The 23,063-nt window shown below is 42.8% G+C and overlaps 1 protein-coding gene across 2 annotated transcripts in view; it reads left to right on the plus strand.

Moving 5' to 3' along the window:
* Positions 1–286: 286 nt before the first annotated feature.
* The window catches only part of LOC106607213 (phosphatidylinositol 3,4,5-trisphosphate 3-phosphatase and dual-specificity protein phosphatase PTEN), a 32,317-nt gene continuing 9,540 nt past the window's right edge, over positions 287–23,063 (plus strand). The window contains exon 1 of one of the 2 annotated variants that reach the window (XM_014203949.2): positions 287–1,311. In XM_014203949.2, coding sequence (XP_014059424.1) covers positions 1,233–1,311 — 79 coding nt within the window. In that variant the 5' untranslated portion in view covers positions 287–1,232. The remainder of the gene's footprint in view (positions 1,312–23,063) is intronic. The other variant, XM_014203940.2, reaches the window with a different exon arrangement.

The following is a 23,063-nucleotide window of genomic DNA, read 5'->3' on the forward strand; positions in this document are numbered from 1 at the left end:
GGCAGGGAGAGTTGGTCTAAGCCTTTGAATTGAGCAGATAATATGTTCGATAATATGTTCGCCATTTTTTGTATCTAGGAATACAACTGACAGACAACCCTACTTCCACACCCCACTCTAGTCACACACACACAAACAGAGATATCCCCCCTGTTAATTCAAGGACTCAATTGGCCCACATGGATAAATGCAATAAGGTACACTAGAAGCGAAAAAATGACATGTTGGAAACTTTCATAATTACAAAAAACACGTGATCACTTTGACAGAGGAGAGACTTGCATGTGCTCTGATGTGTCCTTCCGCTGCCAACAAAAGAACTAGCTAGCCGACTACAAAAAACGTCAGTCGGGAAAAACGTACACTGTAAATCTTCTGCAAGGAAACAGCTATTCTAAGAATTCACATGTATTTATTTGATAGAAACTTTTTTATTTCTAGATGTATATATTTGCCGCGGTAGGATATATATTTTAAACCTCTACATATGTTTTTCCCTTCCGTTGGAAGCCATGATGGAAGCTTGAGAGAAACGCAAAAAGAAGATGCTTCCCGGGACATATGTCAAACGAGTCTGTGCAAATATTTGGTCTTTGTATAGCTATTATACATGCACGTTGGAGCCGGACACTTTTTCGCGTGTATTTTGGCAATCCATCGGCGAAGATGTTGATTCGCTAGGAGGTTTTTGGATTTTTTAAAAAGTGGGTAGCTATTGCAGCTCGCTAGATGGCTAGCTAAGTCTGAGTGGATACGGTAACTAATTACTACTGGGCTTTCCAAGGGCCGGTAGTCTTCAAATTCGAGCGAGCGCCGGAGAGTTATCTCCTCGCTGGTCGGTCATCACGGCGGCTTCGGTAAATCAAGAGATTCGGACCGTCTTCTACCTTACGGTTAGACGGGAGGATAATTGTATGTGTTTTTCAAGGGGGAGTTGCAAGACAAATTCCATTATTGGGAAAGTTTGGCCTGCGCGGAAGAGCAGAGCAAGGCCCGTCTCTATGATCCAGAGAAAAAGCCATTCTAGCTAGCTAACGCGTTAATCCTACTCACGACGACGACCACTGTTGGCTTGTCTCACTGCGAGGAAGGAGCTGCAAAATCAAAAGAGCAAAGGGCGATCGTGAAGCAAAGCCATTGCAAACCGAAGCAAAAGCAACGGCAGCTAGCTAACTTTTCATAATTTGAAACCCACAGACTCCTGTCACTAGCCAGCAAACTAGTTAGCTACAATGGCTGCGATAATAAAAGAAATGGTCAGCCGGAACAAAAGGAGATACCAGGAGGATGGGTTCGACTTGGACTTAACGTGTATCCTTTTCTTAATTAACTAACGTTATCATACATTTTGTCATACAGTACAGTAAACAGTCATACAGTAAACTAGCTAACTAGCCACGTTAGTATACCTACTGTTGCCAATGGAATATCGTTGATTGCTAACTAACGTTAAGGTAGCTAGCTGGCTAATGTTTGCTAATTTATTGATACGACAGAATAGAAAGCATGTTTGAAAGGTGGTGTGGAGCTGTCAAATGTCATGAGGTTAAGTTACTACACATCTTTATAGGGTTAATGTTCCCACAGCCATATCTCCATGTTACAGTACTTGTTTACATTAGACAGACGGACATAGCCTAGGCGGCCACCTTTTCTAATTTAGTTAGCTATCTAGTGTGCAAGATAAACTGGGAAGGAAGTGTATTTCCTCAACTGAAGGCACACGTAGTGTATGGATCTGTGCAACACTTACTGTAGCAGTTTTTATTTTTTTTATTTCTCGCACACATGAAAGATAAGGGGCATATCAGCGTCTTTCGAAAGCATTTTAGAAAGCGATGATTATTGATTCATCTAAACGTTAAAACAGTGTCGGAATTGTAGTTCACATGGAGCCAACCGTGGGCGAATGTAACCGCAGAAAACCCTACATACAGAGAAGGGTTTTCAAGCGCTTGGTTCCGATTAGCAGCCAGTCAATATTACACAACTTTATTGGTTACAAATAGTCCATCTCAAGACATGACTACTTTGCCATTAGGTAGCTACTGTAGGTTGCTAAAGTAAAACGCGGCTTCTTATTTGACAGTGCAGGGAAGATGGTTGGCTGCGTTATTCATGTTTTCTTATCTAGCTATGAGGCATCCAACTAACTAGCGCACCTAGCTATTGATCAGGTAATCAATAACACATAGAGGCTGCATTTACACAGGCAGCCCAATTTTGATATTTTGTCCAATTATGGGCAATGGGTCAGAATTTGGCTAGTGTGTAAATGCAGCCTGACAGTTATGGCACTATGGCCCAGAGGCCAATTTTATCATGGATTTAATTATTGCGCATGTTGGGAAGCAATCTATTGAATGTTTAACCTGTTATGGCTAGGGGGCAGTATTTTCACGGACGGATAAAAAACGTACCCGATTTAATCTGATTAGTACTCCTGCCCAGAAACTAGAATATGCATATAATTATTAGCTTTGGATAGAAAACACTCCAAAGTTTCTAAAACTGTTTGAATGGTGTCTGTGAGTATAACAGAACCTATTTGGCAGGCCAAAACCTGAGAAGATTCTGTACAGGAAGTACCCTGTCTGACCATTTCTTGGCCTTGTTGATTATCTCTCTCAATTACAGGGGATCTCTGCTCTTACGTGACACTTTCTACGGCTCACATGGACTCTCAGAAGGCGGCAAAATGCTGAATCGTGGCTTTGCAGGCTCTGGCTGAAACAAAGTAGCGTGTTTGGGTAGTGGCTGGTTACAGTACTGTGAGACTCAGGCTCGTGCCCGCGTCGACTGAAAGCTTTCTTTTCCTTTGTCTGTTTAGCTAAACGGAGATTCCCGGTCGGAATATTATTGCTTTTTTATGAGAAAAATTGCATAAAAATGGATTTTAAACAGCGGTTGACATGCTTCAAAGTACGGTAATGGAATATTTAGAAATCTTTTGTCACGAATTGCGCCATGCTCGCGACCCTGATTTACCATTTCGGATAGTGTCTTGGAACGCACGAACAAAACGCTGCAATTTCGATATAACGATGGATTATTTTGGACCAAACCAACATTTGTTATTGAAGTAGCAGTCCTGGGAGTGCATTCTGACGAAGACAACAAAGGTAATGAAACTTTTGTAATAGTAAATCGGAGTTTGATCAGGGCTAAACTTGGTCGGTGTCTAAATGGCTAGCCGTGATGGCTGGGCTATCTACTGAGAATATTGCAAAATGTGCTTTCACCGAAAAGCTATTTTAAAATCGGACATATCGAGTGCATAGAGGAGTTCTGTATCTATAATTCTTAAAATAATTGTTATGTTTTTTGTGAACGTTTATCGTGAGTAATTTAGTAAATTCACTGGATGTTTGCGGGGGGGTATGCTAGTTCTGAACGTCACATGCTAATGTAAAAAAGCTGCTTTTTGATATAAATATGAACTTGATTGAACAAAACATGCATGCATTGTATAACATAATGTCCTAGGGTTGTCATCTGATGAAGATCATCAAAGGTTAGTGCTGCATTTAGCTGTGGTTTTGTTTTTTGTGACATTATATGCTAGCTTGAAAAATGGGTGTCTGATTATTTCTGGCTGGGTACTCTGCTGACATAATCTAATGTTTTGCTTTCGCTGTAAAGCCTTTTTGAAATCGGACAGTGTGGTTAGATTAACGAGAGTCTTGTCTTTAAAATGCTGTAAAATAGTCATATGTTTGAAAAATTGAAGTTTTCGGATTTTAGAGGAATTTGTAATTCGCGCCATGCCCATCATTGGATATTGGAGCAGGTGTTCCGCTAGCGGAACGTCTAGATGTAAGAGGTTGACCGTGCAATGCACCTTTCAAATGTCTTGCTATCCGGATTGAAAGAAACAAAATATGGTGTCATGAATTGGTCAATCTTGCGCCATGTGCTGCTAGTTGTCAAATGTGATCAAAATTAGGGTAATGGTAATTTATCTGGTATCCTTGGTTAGAAAATATTTGAAGAACACTAGTGAATTCCAAAAGGGCCTCAATGCAGTTATCTTTATGTAAATGTTATAATTGAAAAGATCTTTAGGAAATTAACCCAACCCCCTCCAAAAGACACACCTACATATACAGGTTTTGGAGATTTGCGGGGGGTTTAAGTGCCTTGCTCAAGGGCACAACAGTAGGCAATGACATCTAGGATTTGATACTAGCAAACCTCCGGTTGCAAGCTCATTTAACAAAAGATTTTTCCAGTCGGACCCGGAATCCAATAGGCAACATCCCGGTTGCTGGCTCACCGCTAAGCTACCTGCCACCCCACATTCACACTAATCATTTCTAGAGGTTAACTTCAGAACATGCGCATATATACTGTCAAGTGAAGTTTGTGATTTAGGCCTATATCCATTTTGTTAACCCATAGGATGGTAGTCCCTTGCAGCACATCTCAAACCTGACCCTGATATTGAAGACCAGTTCAAGCGAGTGCACTGAACGGGTGTGTGCTTGGAATCTGCTCGGTATGGTAAAATACCTTGGCAGAGGAAAATGCTGGAGCAACGAATGAAGACTGTCTTACAAGCTGACATCAAAGGTCAAGTTGTGACATCTCCTACCTGGCTTTTTTTAATTTTAATGTGTTTTGACACTTGAGTTCATGTTGGAAATTGGAAGGGGAGACAGGCAAATGGGGGCGAGACAGTGGGAAGGGAGGACACAGATTGAACTCTGGTCAAACGACTGAAGTATTGCATTTCATAGTTTTCTCTGTTGACATGGATAATGTGCACAATGTTTATTTGGAGAATTTTGTGCAATTTTAATATTTGCAATGCAATGGTGATGCCTTTCAGAACAACTTACGCTGAACAAAAGTATAAATGCATCATGTGAAGTGTTAGATGTTTCATGAGCTGAAATAAAAGGTCCCAGAAATGTTCCATATGCACAAAAGGCTTATTTCTCTCAAATGTTGTGCACACATTTTTTACATCTCTGTTAGTGAGCATTTCTCATTTGCCAAGATAATCCACCCACGTGACAGGTGTGGCATATCAAGAAGCTAATTAAACAGCATGATCATTATACAGGTGCACCTTGTCCTGGAGACAATAAAAGGCCACTAAAATGTGCAGTTTTGTCACATAACACAATGCCACAGATGTGTCAAGTTTTGTGGGAGTGTGCAATTGCCATGCCGGCTGCAGGAATGTCCACCAGAGCTGTTGCCAGAGAATGTTCATTTCTCTACCGTAAGCCATCTCCGACATCGTTTTAGAGAATTTGGCGGTGTATCCAACCGGTCTCACAACCACAGACCACGTGTATGGCATGTATTTGCTGATATCAACGTTGTGATGTGGTATGTGGTTATGGTATGGGCAGGCATAAGCTACAGACAATGAACAGAATTGCATTTTATTGATGGCAACATGAATGCACAGAGATACCGTGACGAGATCCTGAGGCCAATTGCCATTCATCTGCCGCCATCACCTTATGTTTCAGCATGATAATGCATGGCTCTGTCGCAAGAATCTGTACAGAATTTCTGGAAGCTGAAATGTCCCAGTTCCTCCATGGCCTGCATATTTACCAGACATGTCACCCATTGAGCAAGTTTGGGATGCTCTGGATGAACATGTACAACACCGTGTTCCTGTTCCCACCAATATCCAGCAACTTCGCACAGTCATTGAAGCGGAGTGGGACAACATTCCACCGGCCACAATCAACAGCATGATGAACTCTATGCAAAGGAGATGTGTTGTGCTGCATGAGGCAAATGGTTGTCACACCAGACACTGACTTGTTTTCTGATCTATCCCCTACTTTTTTTTTTTTAGGTATTTGTGACCAACATATACCTGTATCTCTATTCCTAGTCACATGAAATCCATGAATTAGGGCCTAATGAAAATATTTAAATTGACTGATTTCCTTATGAACATGGACTGTAACTCAGTAAAATCTTTGAGATTGTTTCATGTTGCGTTTTATACACTGCTCAAAAAAATAAAGGGAACACTAAAATAACACATCCTAGATCTGAATGAAATAATCTTATGAAATACTTTTTTCTTTACATAGTCGAATGTGCTGACAACAAAATCACACAAAAATAATCAATGGAAATCCAATTTATCAACCCATGGAGGTCTGGATTTGGAGTCACACTCAAAATTAAAGTGGAAAACCACACTACAGGCTGATCCAACGTTGATGTAATGTCCTTAAAACAAGTCAAAATGAGGCTCAGTAGTGTGTGGCCTCCACATGCCTGTATGACCTCCCTACAATGCCTGGGCATGCTCCTGATGAGGTGGCGGATGGTCTCCTGAGGGATCTCCTCCCAGACCTGGACTAAAGCATCCGCCAACTCCTGGACAGTCTGTGGTGCAACGTGGCGTTGGTGGATGGAGCGAGACATGATGTCCCAGATGTGTTCAATTGGATTCAGGTCTGGGGAACGGGCGGGCCAGTCCATAGCATCAATGCCTTCCTCTTGCAGGAACTGCTGACACACTCCAGCCACATGAGGTCTAGCATTGTCTTGCATTAGGAGGAACCCAGGGCCAACTGCACCAGCATATTGTCTCACAAGGGGTCTGAGGATCTCATCTCGGTACCTAATGGCAGTCAGGCTACCTCTGGCGAGCACATGGAGGGCTGTTCAGCCCCCCAAAGAAATGCCACCCCACACCATGACTGACCCACCGCCAAACCGGTCATGCTGGAGGATGTTGCAGGGAGCAGAACATTCTCCACGGCGTCTCCAGACTCTGTCACATGTGCTCAGTGTGAACCTGCTTTCATCTGTGAAGAGCACAGGGCGCCAGTGGCGAATTTGCCAATCTTGGTGTTCTCTGGTAAATGCCAAACGTCCTACACGGTGTTGGGCTGTAAGCACAACCCCCACCTGTGGACGTCGGGCCCTCATACCACCCTCATGGAGTCTGTTTCTGACCGTTTGAGCAGACACATGCACATTTGTGGCCTGCTGGAGGTCATTTTGCAGGGCTCTGGCAGTGCTCCTCCTGCTGCTCCTTGCACAAAGGCGGAGGTAGCGGTCGTGCTGCTGGGTTGTTGCCCTCCTACGGCCTTCTCCACTTCTCCTGATGTACTGGCCTGTCTCCTGGTAGCGCCTCCATGCTCTGGACACTACGCTGACAAACACAGCAAACTTTCTTGCCACAGCTCGCATTGATGTTCCATCCTGGATGAGCTGCACTACCTGAGCCACTTGTGTGGGTTGTAGACTCCGTCTCATGCTACCACTAGAGTGACAGCACCGCCAGCATTCAAACGTGACAAAAACATCAGCCAGGAAGCATAGGAACTGAGAAGTGGTCTGTGGTCACCACCTGCAGAACCACTCCTTTATTGGGGGTGTCTTGCTAATTGCCTATAATTTCCACCTGTTGTCTATTCCATTTGCACAACAGCATGTGAAATGTATTGTCAATCAGTGTTGCTTCCTAAGTGGACAGTTTGATTTCACAGAAGTGTGATTGACTTGGAGTTACATTGTGTTGTTTAAGTGTTCCCTTTATTTTTTTGAGCAATGTAGTATTCAAATGTAAAGAGACCATGTTGCTGTAACATTTTATCGGTTTTGGCATGTTGTCTTAAAGCAATATAGGCGTTTTGCAGTTATGTAATGCAGTATGAGTTCTGGGAACAATCCTTAAAGCAGCAGTGATCTTGTATCAGCAATGCTGTCTGCGCAGGCTCCTCTCTAACCCACCACTTTTCCATTGCACCCTTTCTTTCCTGCATTCTCTTCTCTTAACCACCCTAATACTTCCCATATCATTTGCTCTCTTTCCCGCTCCTCTCTTTTCCACGCTCTCCCCAACTACTCTCACTTTTTTTCTGGTGCTTCCAGCTGTGGAGTTGGCTAGAGTAGGGCCCTATAAAATTCAACAATATTCAATATGTATTGTAGGTAATTAACTTAATGTATTGACCTTATTAGAAAATGAATTAATTTGCTTTATCATAAGACATTAAAAAAATGCATCAGTGAATTGTATTTTCCTGCAAAGTTTTGAAACTGCACAGAATGTGTGCGCATGTCTACACTTTGTGTAGCCATTAACGATTGATGCTAATGATATCAGTCTTCTGGTAAACATGCAAAGGCTTTCCAAAAAACTTTCTCAATTAAATGTAGCCTATACCTACCTGGCAGAATGATATCATGATTTTTTTGCATCAATCCAGTGTCCATTTGTTTTGAAAACTCTGCAGTCACATGAGTACAACAGAAAAATTGCTAACCAAACAACGGTCTCTTGCTGGTTGGCGAAAAACTAAAACGTAATCCGGCAGAAATTAAAAGAGATTTTATAGGGCCCTACTAGAGCAGAGCTGAGGCAAGACCGCTGAAAACACCAGAGCGTTTCCATCTGAGGTCCCGCTTGTGAGTTTCGTCGCAGCTGCGGAACGCCATGCCCCCCTGTTCCCTGGGATGTAACTACCCTGGGAGCTTTTTAAACACTTAGTCAGAGTGCAATGATTTTGCCCGTAGGACCTGAGACGTAGGTTGTAACCCCGGACATTATATCCGGGGTGTGAAAGGAAGGCCGGAAAAATTGTTAGGCTTAGGTGGCTGGAGTCTAACAGAATGGCTACACAGACTGAGTTGATCCTTGTATGTTATTTACATTTTTGGCCTGTCTCTAGGCTCACTCACAGGACTCTACACACTTCAACACACACAATATGTACACACATTGATACTGACTCACACATATTTAGCAGATGTTATTGCGGGTGTAGTGAAATGCTTGTGTTCCTAGCTCCAACAGTGCAGTAGTGTCTAACAATTCGCAACAATACAATCATCCAGAAGGCGAGGTCAGTACAGGTGCATCAAAGCTGGGACCGAGAGACTGAAAAACAGCTTCTATCTCAAGGCCATCAGACTGTTAAACAGCCATCACTGAGTGGCTTGAGTGGCTGCTGACAACATACTGTCTCAAATCTCTAGCCACTTTAATAATTAAAAATTGGATGTAATACATGTATCACTAGTCACAGTATATCTCATATGTATATACTGTACTCTATACCATCTACTGCAGCGTGCACTGCGCCCGGCCCGCCACAGGAGTCGCTAGTGCGCGATGAGACAAGGATATCCCTGCCGGCCTAAACCGGACGACGCTGGGCCAATTGTGCGTCGCCCCATGGACCTCCCGGTCGCGGCCGGCTGCGACAGAGCCTGAGCTCGAACCCAGAATCTCTGTTGGCACAGCTTAGACCATTGCGCCATCCGGGAGGCCTCATATGTACATATTCTTATTCATTCCTTTACACTTGTGTGTATAAGGTAGTTGTTGTGAAATTGTTAGATAATACTGCACGGTCGGAACGAGAAGCAAAAGCATTTCGCTACACTCGCATTAACATTTGCTAACCATGTGTATGTGACCAATAAAATTTGATTTGACATCTGAAAGTAAAATAATGGAATTAAGAAATATAAATATTAGAGAGAGCAATGTTGGAGTGGTGTTGACTAAAATAGAGTAGAATAGAATACAGTGTATAGAGATGAGAACTAAAGCAGTATGTAAACATTATAAAAGTGTATGTATATAGGGCAGCAGCCTCTAAGGTGCAGGGTTGCGTAACCGGGTGGAAGCCGGCTAGTGATGGCTATTTAACAGTCTGATGGCCTTGAGATCTTAACTGTTTTCAGTCTCTCTGTCCCAGCTTTGATGCACCTGTACTGACCTCGCCTTCTGGACAATAGCGGGGTGAACAGGACGTGGCTCGAATGATTGATGTCCTTTGATCTTTCTGGCCTTCCTGTGACATCGGGTGCTGTAGGTGTCCTGGAGGGCAGGTAGTTTGCCCCTGGTAATGTGTTGGGCAGACCGCACCACCATCTGGAGAGCCATGCGGATGCGGGCAATGCAGTTGCCATACCAGGCAGTGATACAGCCCGACAGGATGCTCTCAATTGTGCATCTGTAAAAGGGTCTTAGGGGCCAAGCCACATTTCTTCAGCCTCCTGAGGTTGAAAAGGCGCTGTTGCGCCTTCTTCACCACACTGTCTGTGTGGGTGGACCATTTCAGATCGTCAGTGACGTGTACGCTAAGGAACTTCAAGCTTTCCACCTTCTCTACTGCGGTCCCGTCGATGTGGATAGGGGCGTGCTCCCTCTGCTGTTTCCTGAAGTCCACGATCATCTCCTTTGTTTTGTTGACGTTGAGTGAGAGGTTGTTTTCCTGGCACCACTCTCCCAAGGCCCTCACCTCCTCCCTGTAGGCGGTCTCGTCATTGTTGGTAATCAGGCCTACTACTGCTGTCGTTTACAAACTTGATGATTGAGTGTGAGACGTGCGTGGCCACGCAGTCATGGGTGAGCAGGGAGTACAAGAAGGGGCTGAGCACACACCCTTGTGGGGCCCCTGTGTTGAGGATCAGCGAAGTGGAGGTGTTTCCTACTTTCAACACCTAGGGGCAGCCCGTCAGGAAGTCCAGGATCCAGTTGCACAGGGCAAGGTTCAGACCCAGGGCCTGGATGAGCTTGGAAGGTACTATGGTGTTAAATGCTGAGCAATAGTCAATGAACAGGATTCTTACATAGGTATTCCTCTTGTCCAGATGGGTTAGGGCAGTGTGCAGTGCGATAGCGATTGCATCGTCTGTGGATCTATTGGGGTGGTAAGCAAATTGAAGTGGGTCTAGGGTGTCAGGTGAGATAGAGGTGATAGGATCCTTAACTAGCCTCTAGTCATTTTGTTCAGTTACCTTTGCATTCTTGGGTACAGGAACAATGGTGGACATCTTTAAGCAAGTGGAGAAAGCAGACTGGGATAGGGAGAGATTGAATGTGTCCATAAACTCTCTAGCCAGCTGGTCTGCGCATGCTCTGAGGAAGCGTCTAGGGATGCCGTCTGGGCCGGCAGCTTTGCGAGGGTGAACACACTTAAATGTCTTACTCACGTTGGCCACGGAGAAGAAGTGCCCACTGTCCTTGGTATCGGGCTGCGTCTGTGGCACTGTGTTATCCTCGACGCGGGCGAAGAAGGGGTTTAGCTTGTCCGGAAGCAAGACGTCGGTGTCCATGACGTGGCTGGTTTTCCCTTTGTAGTCTGATTTTCTGTAGACCCTGCCACATATGTCTTGTGTTTGAGTAGTTCAATTGCGACTCTACTTTGTCATTGTACTGATGTTTTGCCTGTTTGATTGCTTTACAGAGGGAATAACTACACTGTTTGTATTCGGCCATATTCCCAGTCACCTTACCATTGTTAACCTCTCTGGGTAAGGTCCCACCCTAGTCAACAGCCAGTGGAATTGTGTCGCGCAAAATACAAAACCTCATAAGTGCTATAACTTCAATTTCTCAAACGTATGACTATTTTACACCGTTTTATAGATACACCTCTCCTGAATCGAACCACGTTGTCCGATTTCAAAAAGGCTTTACAGCAAAAGCAAAACATTAGATTGTTAGGAGAGTACCCAGCCAGAAATAATCACACAGCCATTTTCAAAGCAACTAGATGCATCACAAATACCCAAAACACAGCTAAATGCAGCACTAACCTTTGACAATCTTCATCAGATGACACTCCTAGGACATCATGTTACACAATACATGCATTTTTTGTTCGATAAAGTTTCATCAGACCAGAGGACATTTCTCCAAAGAGTACGATCTTTGTCCACATGTGCAGTTGCAAACCGTAGTCTGGCTTTTTCATGGCAGTTTTGGAGCGGTGGCTTCTTCCTTGCTGAGCTGCCTTTCAGGTTATGTCGATATAGGACTCGTTTTACATGGATATAGATACTTTTGTACCTGTTTCCTCCAGCATCTTCACAAGGTCCTTTGCTGTTGTTTTGGGATTGATTTGCGCTTTTCGCACCAAAGTACGTTCATCTCTAGGAGACAGAATGCGTCTCCTTCCTGAGTGGTATAACGGCTGCGTGGTCCCATGGTGTTAATACTTGCGTACTATTGTTCATTTACATTTACATTTTAGTCATTTAGCAGACGCTCTTATCCAGAGTGACTTACAGTAGTGAATGCATACATTTCATACAATTTCATGCATTTTTTTTGTGTACTGATGAACATGGTACCTTCATACAGATGAACATGGTACCTTCAGGCGTTTGGAAATTGCTCCCAAGGATGAACCAGACTTGTGGAGGTCTACAATTTTTTTTCTGAGTTCTTGGCTGGTTTCTTTTGATTTTCCCATGATGTCAAGCAAAGAGGCACTGAGTTTGAAGGTAGGCCTTGAAATACATCCACAGGTACACCTCCAATTGACTCAAATTATGTCAATTAGCCTATCAGAAGCTTCTAAAGCCATGACTTCATTTTCTGGAATTTTCTAAGCTGTTTAAAGGCACAGTCAACTTAGTGTATGTAAACTTCTGACCCACTGGAATTGTGATACAGTAAATTATAATTGAAATAATCTGTCTGTATACAATTGTTGGAAAAATGACTTGTGTCATGCACAAAGTAGATGTCCTAACCGACTTGGCAAAACTATAGTTAATTTACAAGAAAGTTTTAATGACTCCAACGTAAGTGTATGTTAACTTCCGACTCCAACTGTACATGGTTATGACATTTTTAATCCAGATAAAGATATTTTTCAATAGTTTAACCTGTTAGGGCTAGGGGGCAGTATTGACACGGCTGGATAAAAAAACATACCCGATTTAATCTGGTTACCACTCCTACCCAGTAACTAGAATATGCATATACTTATTACATATGGATAGAAAACACCCTAAAGTTTCTAAAACTGTTTGAATGGTGTCTGTGAGTATAACAGAACTCAAATGGCAGGTCAAAACCTGAGAGATTCCTTTACAGGAAGTGGCCTGTCTGACCATTTCTTGAACTTCTTTTCCATCTCTATCATTTACTAAGGATCTCTGCTCTAACGTGACACTTCCCACGTCGTCCATAGGCGCTCAGAGCCCGGGAAAAAACAGAATGTCGTCATTCCAGCCCCAGGCTGAAACACATTATCGCCTTTCTCAAGTGGCCGATCAAGGGACTCTGGGCTTATGCGCGTGACCCGACCGCCCCCGCCTTTGTGATTTTTTTTCCTCTGTTTGCCGAAAAGGAGATTCCCTGTCGGAATATTATCGCTTTTCTACGAGAAAAATGGCGTAAAAATTGATTTTAAACAGCGGTTGACATGCTTCGAAGTACGGTAATGGAATATTTAGAATTTTATTGTCACGAATTGCGCCATGCGCGCGACACTTCTTTACTATTTCGGATAGTGTCTGGAACGCACGAACAAAACGCCGCTATTCGGATATAACGATGGATTATTTTGGACCAAACCAACATTTTGTTATTGAAGTAGCAGTCCTGGGTGTGCATTCTGACGAAGACAACAAAAGGTAATCAAACTTTTATAATAGTAAATATGATTATGGTGAGTGCTAAACTTGCCGGGTGTCTAAATTGCGAGCCCGTGATGCCTGGGCTATGTACTTAGAATATTGCAAAATGTGCTTTCACCAAAAAGCTATTTTAAAATCGGACATATCGAGTGCATAGAGGAGGTCTGTATCTATAATTCTTAAAATAATTGTTATGCTTTTTGCGAACGTTTATCGTGAGTAATTTAGTAAAGTGTTAGCGAATTCCCCGGAAGTTTGCGGGGGGTATGCTAGTTCTGAACGTCACATGCTAATGTAAAAAGCTGGTTTTTGATATAAATATGAACTTGATTGAACAAAACATGCATGTATTGTATAACATAATGTCCTAGGGTTGTCATCTGATGAAGATCATCAAAGGTGAGTGCTGCATTTAGCTGTCTTCTGGGTTTTGGTGACATTATATGCTGGCTTGAAAAATGGGTGTCTGATTATTTCTGGCTTGGTACTCTGCTGACATAATCTAATGTTTTGCTTTCGTTGTAAAGCCTTTTTGAAATCGGACAGTGTGGTTAGATTAACGAGAGTCTTGTCTTTAAATAGCTGTAAAATAGTCATATGTTTGAGAAATTGAAGTAATAGGATTTTTAAGGTTTTGAAAATCGCGCCACAGGCTGCAAGTGGCTGTTACGTAGGTGGGACGAATTCGTCCCGCCTAGCACAGAGAGGTTAAAAGCTAAAATCCTTATTTGGTGAAACTGCCACGTCCGTTTGTGATATTACAACAGAGGTTACTGCAAACAACAAACAGTTTTTATTAAAGAAAATGTACATCATTGAACGCGCAATAGAACAGCAGAATATGTACTGCAACCACTCTACCTGACGTTCTTTGGCTCTGTTTCATCAACAAAACAAAAATGACAGTTTAACTAAATGCGGATTCGAGCTTTAAGTCTTTTAATTTGCACTCAAGGAGTGTGTTGGTTTAGCAGTACTCCAGACACATTTTCCCCCTGATGGCACTGTAGCCCATCACATTTTCAGTTGGTAGCACCAGCCCGTTTATTTGGTCCCACCAAAATTGTTGCGACATCACAAAATGGAAAAAAGAGCCATCATCTTATAAAGACATTCACAGTGCTACTGAGATGGTATGATTCAAGAAAATGTTTAATCTAAACCAGTGATTGTCATGAATCTTGGGGTTACAATTACCATATTTTTGCTATATTTTACTTTCAAAATAGGGCTCCAGAATGCAGTTGTCTTTTATTCAATAGAGATTGATTTGCTTACATATTTTGTGTGTACGCTACAAATAGGCTATCACATAGGCTAATTCATTTCTGGCCAATTCACCACGTGAGGAAGTGGAAACAAAAATGTTAGCTAGATCGCTAAATATAATATGCTGCTAGTTAGATTGGTTAATCTAATAGTAAATGTAATGTCCTAAAAACCTTGCAGCATGCCTGTATTGGCCTATGCATTCACCGCAAATGGCACTTTCTAGGGCTTGGCAGTATACTGTATTTTACGATATACCGGTATTGATGCAGGGACCGGTTTGTGTTTTACTTGACCTTCTATAACGGTATTTGAATGTTTGGTTTGTTAAATGTGATATGCCGTGTGTAAGGTCCATTTTTATCTTTTGCTCCGCTACTTGAGTCATCGCTCTCCGCTCTCTCTCTCCATGTTGCTTTCCACACAGACCTAGACCCCGCCTGTGTCACTGAAGGAGCACATTTGTTGTTGCTTGACCACGAGACACTTGCTTTCAGTCTGCATGGTCAATGCAGCATATGCAACAATGTTGATGACAATGATGCTGTTTCCACTCTGCGTCTTAATATAAATCCACAAGTGTTATATAATTACACTTCATTTGTATTTGTTTACATCTGCAAACAACTAGTTTATTTTCTTAGCAAGTTGTGGCTAAATCGTGTTAGCGGCTAATGCTAATTCCTAGTTATCTGGCTAGCTAGCTAATAAATGTACTGTCAGAGCAAACGTAGCTAGCTATACAACCTGATACCAGTGATGGTTTAAGCCTAAATCAGCATGTTTTGTGCAACAGTATCTTCTAAACCATAGAGGATTAGGCGAAGCACAAATGTTACCAACATGAAGTAGCTAAGAGAGAACATTTGAACCTCTCTGGGCCAGTGGGACGCTTGCGTCCCACCTACTTAACAGCCAGTGGAATCCCGTGGCGCGTTATTCAAATACCTTAGAAATGCTATTACTTCAATTTGTCAAACATATGACTATTTTACAGCATTTTAAAGACAAGACTCTCGTTAATCTAACCACACTGTCCGATTTCAAAAAGGCTTTTCAACGAAAGCAAAACATTAGATTATGTCAGCAGAGTACCCAGCCAGAAATAATCAGACACCCATTTTTCAAGCTAGCATATGTCACATAAACCCAAACCACAGCTAAATGCAGCACTAACCTTTGATCTTCATCAGATGACAATCCTAGGACATTGTTATACAATACATGCATGTTTTGTTCAATCAAGTTCATATTTATATCAAAAACCAGCTTTTTACATTAGCATGTGACTAGCATGTTTACATTTACATTTAAGTCATTTAGCAGACGCTCTTATCCAGAGCGACTTACAAAATGGTGCATTCACCTTATGATATCCAGTGGAACAACCACTTTACAATAGTGCATCTAAATATTTTAAGGGGGGGGGTTAGAAGGATTACTTTATCCTATCCTAGGTATTCCTTAAAGAGGTGGGGTTTCAGGTGTCTCCGGAAGGTGGTGATTGACTCCGCTGTCCTGGCGTCGTGAGGGAGCTTGTTCCACCATTGGGGTGCAAGAGCAGCGAACAGTTTTGACTGGGCTGAGCGGGAACTGTGCTTCCTCAGAGGTAGGGGGGCCAGCAGGCCAGTGGTGGATGAACGCAGTGCCCTTGTTTGGGTGTAGGGCCTGATCAGAGCCTGAAGGTATGGAGGTGCCGTTCCCTTCACAGCTCCGTAGGCAATCACCATGGTCTTGTAGCGGATGCGAGCTTCAACTGGAAGCCAGTGGAGAGAGCGGAGGAGCGGGGTGACGTGAGAGAACTTGGGAAGGTTGAACACCAGACGGGCTGCGGCGTTCTGGATGAGTTGTAGGGGTTTAATGGCACAGGCAGGGAGCCCAGCCAACAGCGAGTTGCAGTAATCCAGACGGGAGATGACAAGTGCCTGGATTAGGACCTGTGCCGCTTCCTGTGTGAGGCAGGGTCGTACTCTGCGAATGTTGTGGAGCATGAACCTACAGGATCGGGTCACCGCCTTGATGTTAGTGGAGAACGACAGGGTGTTGTCCAGGATCACGCCAAGGTTCTTAGCACTCTGGGAGGAGGACACAAGGGAGTTGTCAACCGTGATGGCGAGATCATGGAACGGGCAGTCCTTCCCCGGGAGGAAGAGCAGCTCCGTCTTGCCGAGGTTCAGCTTGAGCTGGTGATCCGTCATCCACACTGATATGTCTGACAGACATGTGACTAGCATTCCCACCGAACACTTCTGGTGAATTTACTAAATTACTCACGATAAACGTTCACAAAAAACATAATTATTTTAAGAATTATAGATACAGAACTCCTCTATGCACTCGATATGTCCGATTTTAAAATAGCTTTTTGGTGAAAGCACATTTTGCAATATTCTAAGTACATAGCCCAGGCATCACGGGCTAGCTATTTAGACACCCGGCAAGTTTAGCACTCACCAATATCAGGTTTACTATTATAAAACTTTGATTACCTTTTGTTGTCTTCGTCAGAATGCACTCCCAGGACTGCTACTTCAATAACAAATGTTGGTTTGGTCCAAAATAATCCATTGTTATATCCGAATAGCGGCGTTTTGTTCGTGCGTCCCAGACACTATCTGAAATGGTAAATCAGGGTCGTGCGCATGGCGCAATTCGTGACAAAAAAAATCTAAATATTCCATTACCGTACTTCGAAGCATGTCAACCGCTGTTTAAAATCCATTTTTATGCCATTTTTCTCGTAAAAAGCGATAATATTCCGACCGGGAATGTGCATTTAGCTAAACAGAGGAAAGTAAACAAAGCTTTCGGTCGACGCGGGCACGAGCCTGAGTCTCACAGTACTGTAACCAGCCACTACCCAAACGCGCTACTTTTTTTCAGCCAGAGCCTGCAAAGCCACGATTCAGCTTTTTACCGCCTTCTGAGACCCTATGGCAGCCGTAGGAAGTGTCACGGGACAGCTAAGATCCTCACTCTTCAATAAACAGAGACAAGAAGAACGACACCTTGTCAGACAGGCCACTTCCTGCATGAAACCTTCTCAGTTTTTTGCCTGCCAAATGAGTTCTGTTATACTCACAGACACCATTCAAACAGTTTTTGTTTTCTATCCATATGTAATAAGTATATGCATATTCTAGTTACTAGGTAGGAGTGGTAACCAGATTAAATCGGGTACGTTTTTTATCCGGCGGTGTAAATACTGCCCCCTAGCCCTAACAGGTTAACAGTTTTAGAAACGTTGGAATGTTTTCTATCCAAATCTACTAATTATATGCATATCCTAGCTTCTGGGCCTGAGTAGCAGGCAGTTTACTTTGGGCACGCTTTTCATCCAGAGGTGAAAATAGTGCCCCCTACCCTAGTGAGGTTAAAGTTAGAGAGGGAGATATAATACTCCAGCTTCAGATTTTTGCAATTTGTTCCAGTCATTGGCATCAGAGAACTGGATGGAAAGGCGGCCAAAGAAAGTGTTGGCTTTGGGGATGACTAGTGCGATATACCTACTGGAGCGCATGCTACGGGTGGGTGTTGCTATGGTGACCAGTGAGCTGAGATAAGGCGGTGCTTTACCTAGCAAAGACTTATAGATGACCTGGAGCCAGTGGGTTTGGCGATGGATATGTAGTGAGGGTCAGCCAACAAGAGCATACAGGTCGCAATGGTGGGTAGTACAGGTCGCAGTGGGGGGGCTTTGGTGATAAAACCGATGGCACTGTGATAGACTACATCCTGTTTGCTGAGTAGAGTGTTGGGGGCTATTTTGTTAATGACATCGCCGAAGTCAAGGATCGGTAGGATAGTCAGTTTTCCGAGGGTATGTTTGGCAGAATGAGTGAAGGAGGCTTTGTTGTGAAATAGGAAGCCAATTCTAGATTTCATTTTGGATTGGAGATGCTTAATATGAGTCTGGAAGGAGAGTTTACAGTCTAACCAGACACATAGGTATTTGTAGTTGCCCAAGTATTCTTGTCCAAGTCAGAACCGTCCAGATTAGTGATGCTAGTCGGGCGGGAAGGGGCGGGCAGCAATCGGTTGAACAGAATGCACTTAGTTTTACTAGCATTTAAAAGCAGTTGGAGGCTTTGGTGATAAAAACCGATGGCACTGTGATAGACTACATCCTGTTTGCTGAGTAGAGAGTTGTATGGCGTTGAAGCTCGTTTGGAGGTTTGTTAGCACAGTGTCCAAAGAAGGGCCAGATGTATACAGAATGGTGTCGTCTGCTCAGAGGTGGATCAGAGAATCACCAGCAGCAAGAGCGGATATAGGTCTATACAGTTTAGGTCTAGAGTGTCTCCCCCTTTGAAGAGGGGGATGACCGCGGCAGCTTTCCAATCTTTGGGGATCTCAGACGATACGAAAGAGGTTTAATAGGCTAGTAATAGGGGTAGCAAAAAGTTTGGCGGAAAATTTTAGAGAGGGTCCAGATTGTCTAGCCCAGCTGATTTGTAGGGATCCAGATTTTGCAGACTTGCAGCTGTAATTGCTGCAAAAGGTGGCTCTACAAAGTATTGACTCGAATAGTTATGCACGCTCAAGTTTTCTGTAAAAAAATAAAGATTCTTATTTGTTTCACAATAAAAATTAAAAAAATATTTAGCATCTTCAAAGTGGTAGGCATGTTGTGTACATCAAATGATACAGATCCCCCAAAAATCTATTTTTATTCCAGGTTGTAAGGCAACAAAATAGGAAAAATGCCAAAGGGGTGAATACTTTCGCAAGCCGCTGTGTGTATATTTTTTTTAGGACAATAATTTCCTCCTCATATTGTAGCCTACAATGTGTCTCTGCACGCACACCTTGGCCTAGGCCGTTGATGGATTTAAGACAAGGTCGTTTTTATTGAGTTCAGTGTCAAAGTAGTCCGTCATTTATATCATTTGTGCTTTATTAAAAAAGGTTCTGCTAGTCTCCAGTCATGTTAAATGACTTAATTGCATGAAATGTGTTTATAAAAAGGACACATTTTTCCGGGATCCTAGGCTACTAAAAATGTTTGCAACTTCTGTAAGTGCCTCAATTCTGCTGCTCAATGCCACTACGTAATTGCAATATAAGTTGTTTTTATTCTTTTTTTGTTGTCATGCGTTCTGGTCCCTCAGAGCTCCCCAGGTCCCAGCCCCCCCCCAAATTAAGCACTGGTATTAGTTTTTTTACATATACTAAATAATACAGTAAGTACGACTCAGAATATGTTCTTCTGAAATGGGCTACATTTTCTTCATATTATGCTTCTTTAGACCTGCTTAAAATTAAATTATTTATTGTGATGGTGTACAAGCCACATCAGTGGCTTGTAGGTACGCGTGGAAGCCAGAGATGCGTAATGTGTTTGTTAATTAACTGTCAATTAATGTAAGACAGGCAGTTATTTGAATGACAATCATCGGCTGACAAAATGTCATGACCGCCACAGCTCTAATCAGAACGCATTTCTTTCCATCTGCTCTTCCACAAGCCTACTCTGAGCGCACAGAGAGAAAGGGCACAGGGGCAGGGGCAGACACTTTCATGCAGAGATAAGGAAAATCATGCACTTCAGGCTACTGTTTGACCAAATACTGTAATGTATCCCAACAAGACTTTCCTTGTCTGTCAAGGCAGTGTCCTCTTTACCCTTACGTTTGATATGTTGAATATTCCATGTGATTCAACTGGGGCTGTCGGAGAGTTAAGCCCAACATTTGCAATGATCTCAATATAACTTGGGCTCTATAAATACATGCAGGTCAAGCTATGGAGATTCTCCGAGTGCACCCACATGTGGGCCCTGCTTGATAGGAGTGCTCCGGTTCTTTCGGCCTCTCGCCCTCACACAGTCAACTCCAACTTTTACACTAGTGATCACAACCCTTCTGCCCTGCACTCTACTTACCCATTACTGTACATTGCTGCACAATGACACCCACATAGTTGTAGAAATTTCTGTAGATGATCTTTGCACAGAAGATATGTTATTGTGATATGATTGCCTTGTAAACTTGAGGTTTTAGAATTGTATGAGTTATTTATTTGAGTATATATCTCACTCACTCACTCACTCACTCACACACTCAGAGTACCAGTCAAAAGTTTGGACACCTACTCATTCCAGGATTTTTCTTTATTTTTACTATTTCCTACATTGTAGAATAATAGTCAAGACATAAACTATGAAATAACACATATGGAATCAAGTAGTAACCAAAAAAGCATTAAAGAAATCAAAATATATCTTATATTTGAGATTCTTCAAAGTAGCCACCCTTTGCCTTGATGACAGCTTTGCACACTCTTTGCATTCTCTCAACCAGCTTCATGAGGTAGTCACCTGGAATGCATGTCAATTAACAGTCGTGCATTAAAAGTTAATTTCTGGAATTTGGGCCAATCAGTTGTGTTGTTACAAGGTAGGGCTGGTAAACAGAATATAGCCCTATTTGGTAAAAGACCAGGTCCATGTGATGGCAAGACCAGCTCAAATAAAAAAGACATGAAGGTCAGTCAATCTGGAAAATATCAAGAAATGTGAAAGTTTATTCAAGTGCAGTTGCAAAAACCACCAAGCGCTATGATGAAACTGGCTCTCTTGAGGACCGCGAGAGGAAAGGAAGAGCCAGAGTTTCTTCGGCTGCAGAGGATAAGTTCATTACCGTTACCAGCCTCACAAATTGCAGCCCAAATAAATGCTTCAGAGTTCAAGTAACAGACACATCTCAACATCAACTGTTCTGAGGAGACTGTGAATCAGGCCTTCATGGTCAAATTGCTGCAAAGAAACCACTACTAAAGGACACCAATAAGAAGAAGAGACTTGCTTGGGCTAAGAATGGACATTAGACTGGTGGAAATCTGTGCTTTGGTCTGATGAGTCCAAATTTTAGGTTTTTGGTTCCAACCGCTGTGTCTTTGTGAGACGCATATTAGGTGAACGAATGATCTCCGCATGTGTGGTTCTCACAGTGAAGCGTTGGGGTGCTTTGCTGGTGACACTGTCAGTGTTTTATTTATAATTCAAGGCAAATCATGGCTACCACAGCATTCTGCAGCGATACGCCATCCCATCTGGTTTGCACTTAGTGGGACTATCATTTGTTTTTCAACAGGACAATTACCCAAAACACACCTCCAGGCTATGTAAGGGCTATTTGACCAAGAAGTTGAGTGGTGGATTGCTGCATCAGATGACCTGTCCTCCACAATCACCCGACCTCAACCCAGTTGAGATGGTTTGGGTTGAGTTGGACCGCAGAGTGAAGGAAAAGCAGCCAACAATTGCTCAGCATATGTGGGAACTCCTTCGACTGTTGGAAAACATTCCAGGTGAAGCTGGTTGAGAGTGCCAAGAGTGCAAAACTGTCAAGGCAAAGGGTGGCTCTTTTGAAGAATGTAAAATATATTATGATTTGTTTAACACTTTTTTGGTTACTACATGATTCCATATGTGTTATTTCATAGTTGAGGTCTTCACTATTATTCTACAATGTAGAAAATAGTAAAAAAAATAATCTGTTGAATGAGTAGGTGTCAACTTTTGACTGGTACTGTGTGTGTGTGTGTGTGTGTGTGTGTGTGTGTGTGTGTGTGTGTGTGTGTGTGTGTGTGTGTGTGTACTCAACATGTAAAGTGTTGGTCCCATGTTTCATGAGCAGAAATAAAAGATCCAAGAAATGTTCCATATGCACAAAAAGCTTATTTCTCAATTTTGTGCACAAAATTGTTTACATCCCTGTTAGTGAGCTTTTCTCCTTTGCCTAGATAATCCATCCACCTGACGGGTGTGGCATATCAAGAAACTGATTAAACAGCGTGAGCATTACACAGGTGCACCTTGTGCTGGGGACGAAAGGCCACTCTAAAATGTGCAGTTTTGTCAAACACCACAATGTCACAGATGTCTCAAGTTGAGGGATCGTGCAATTGGCATGCTGATTGCAGGAATGTTCTCCAGAGCTGTTGCCAGAAAATGTAATGTTCATTTTTCTACCATAATCTGACTAAGTCATTTTATGGAATTTGGCAGTATGTCCAACCGGCCTCATAATCACAGACCACGTGTGACCACACCAGCCCAAGACCTCCACATCTGGCTTTTTCACTTGGGGGATCGTCTGAAACCAGCCACCCAGACAGTTGATGAAACTGAGGAGTATTTCTGTCTGTAATAAAGACCTTTTGTGGGGAAAAACTATTGTTATTGGCTGGGCCTGGCTCCCCAGTGGGTGAGCATTGCTCTGAAGTGGATGGGCCCCTTTCCTTATGCCCTCCCAGGCCCACCCATGGCTCTGCTCCTTCCCAGTCATGTGAATTCCATAGATTAAGGCCTATTGAATTTATTTTAATTGACTGATTTCCTTCTATGAAGTGTAAATTGGTGAAATTGTTGCGTTTTATATTTTTGTTCTGTGTGTGTGTATATGTATATG

This window comes from Salmo salar, chromosome ssa01 (assembly GCF_905237065.1).
Source record: "Salmo salar chromosome ssa01, Ssal_v3.1, whole genome shotgun sequence".
NCBI lineage: Eukaryota > Metazoa > Chordata > Actinopteri > Salmoniformes > Salmonidae > Salmo > Salmo salar.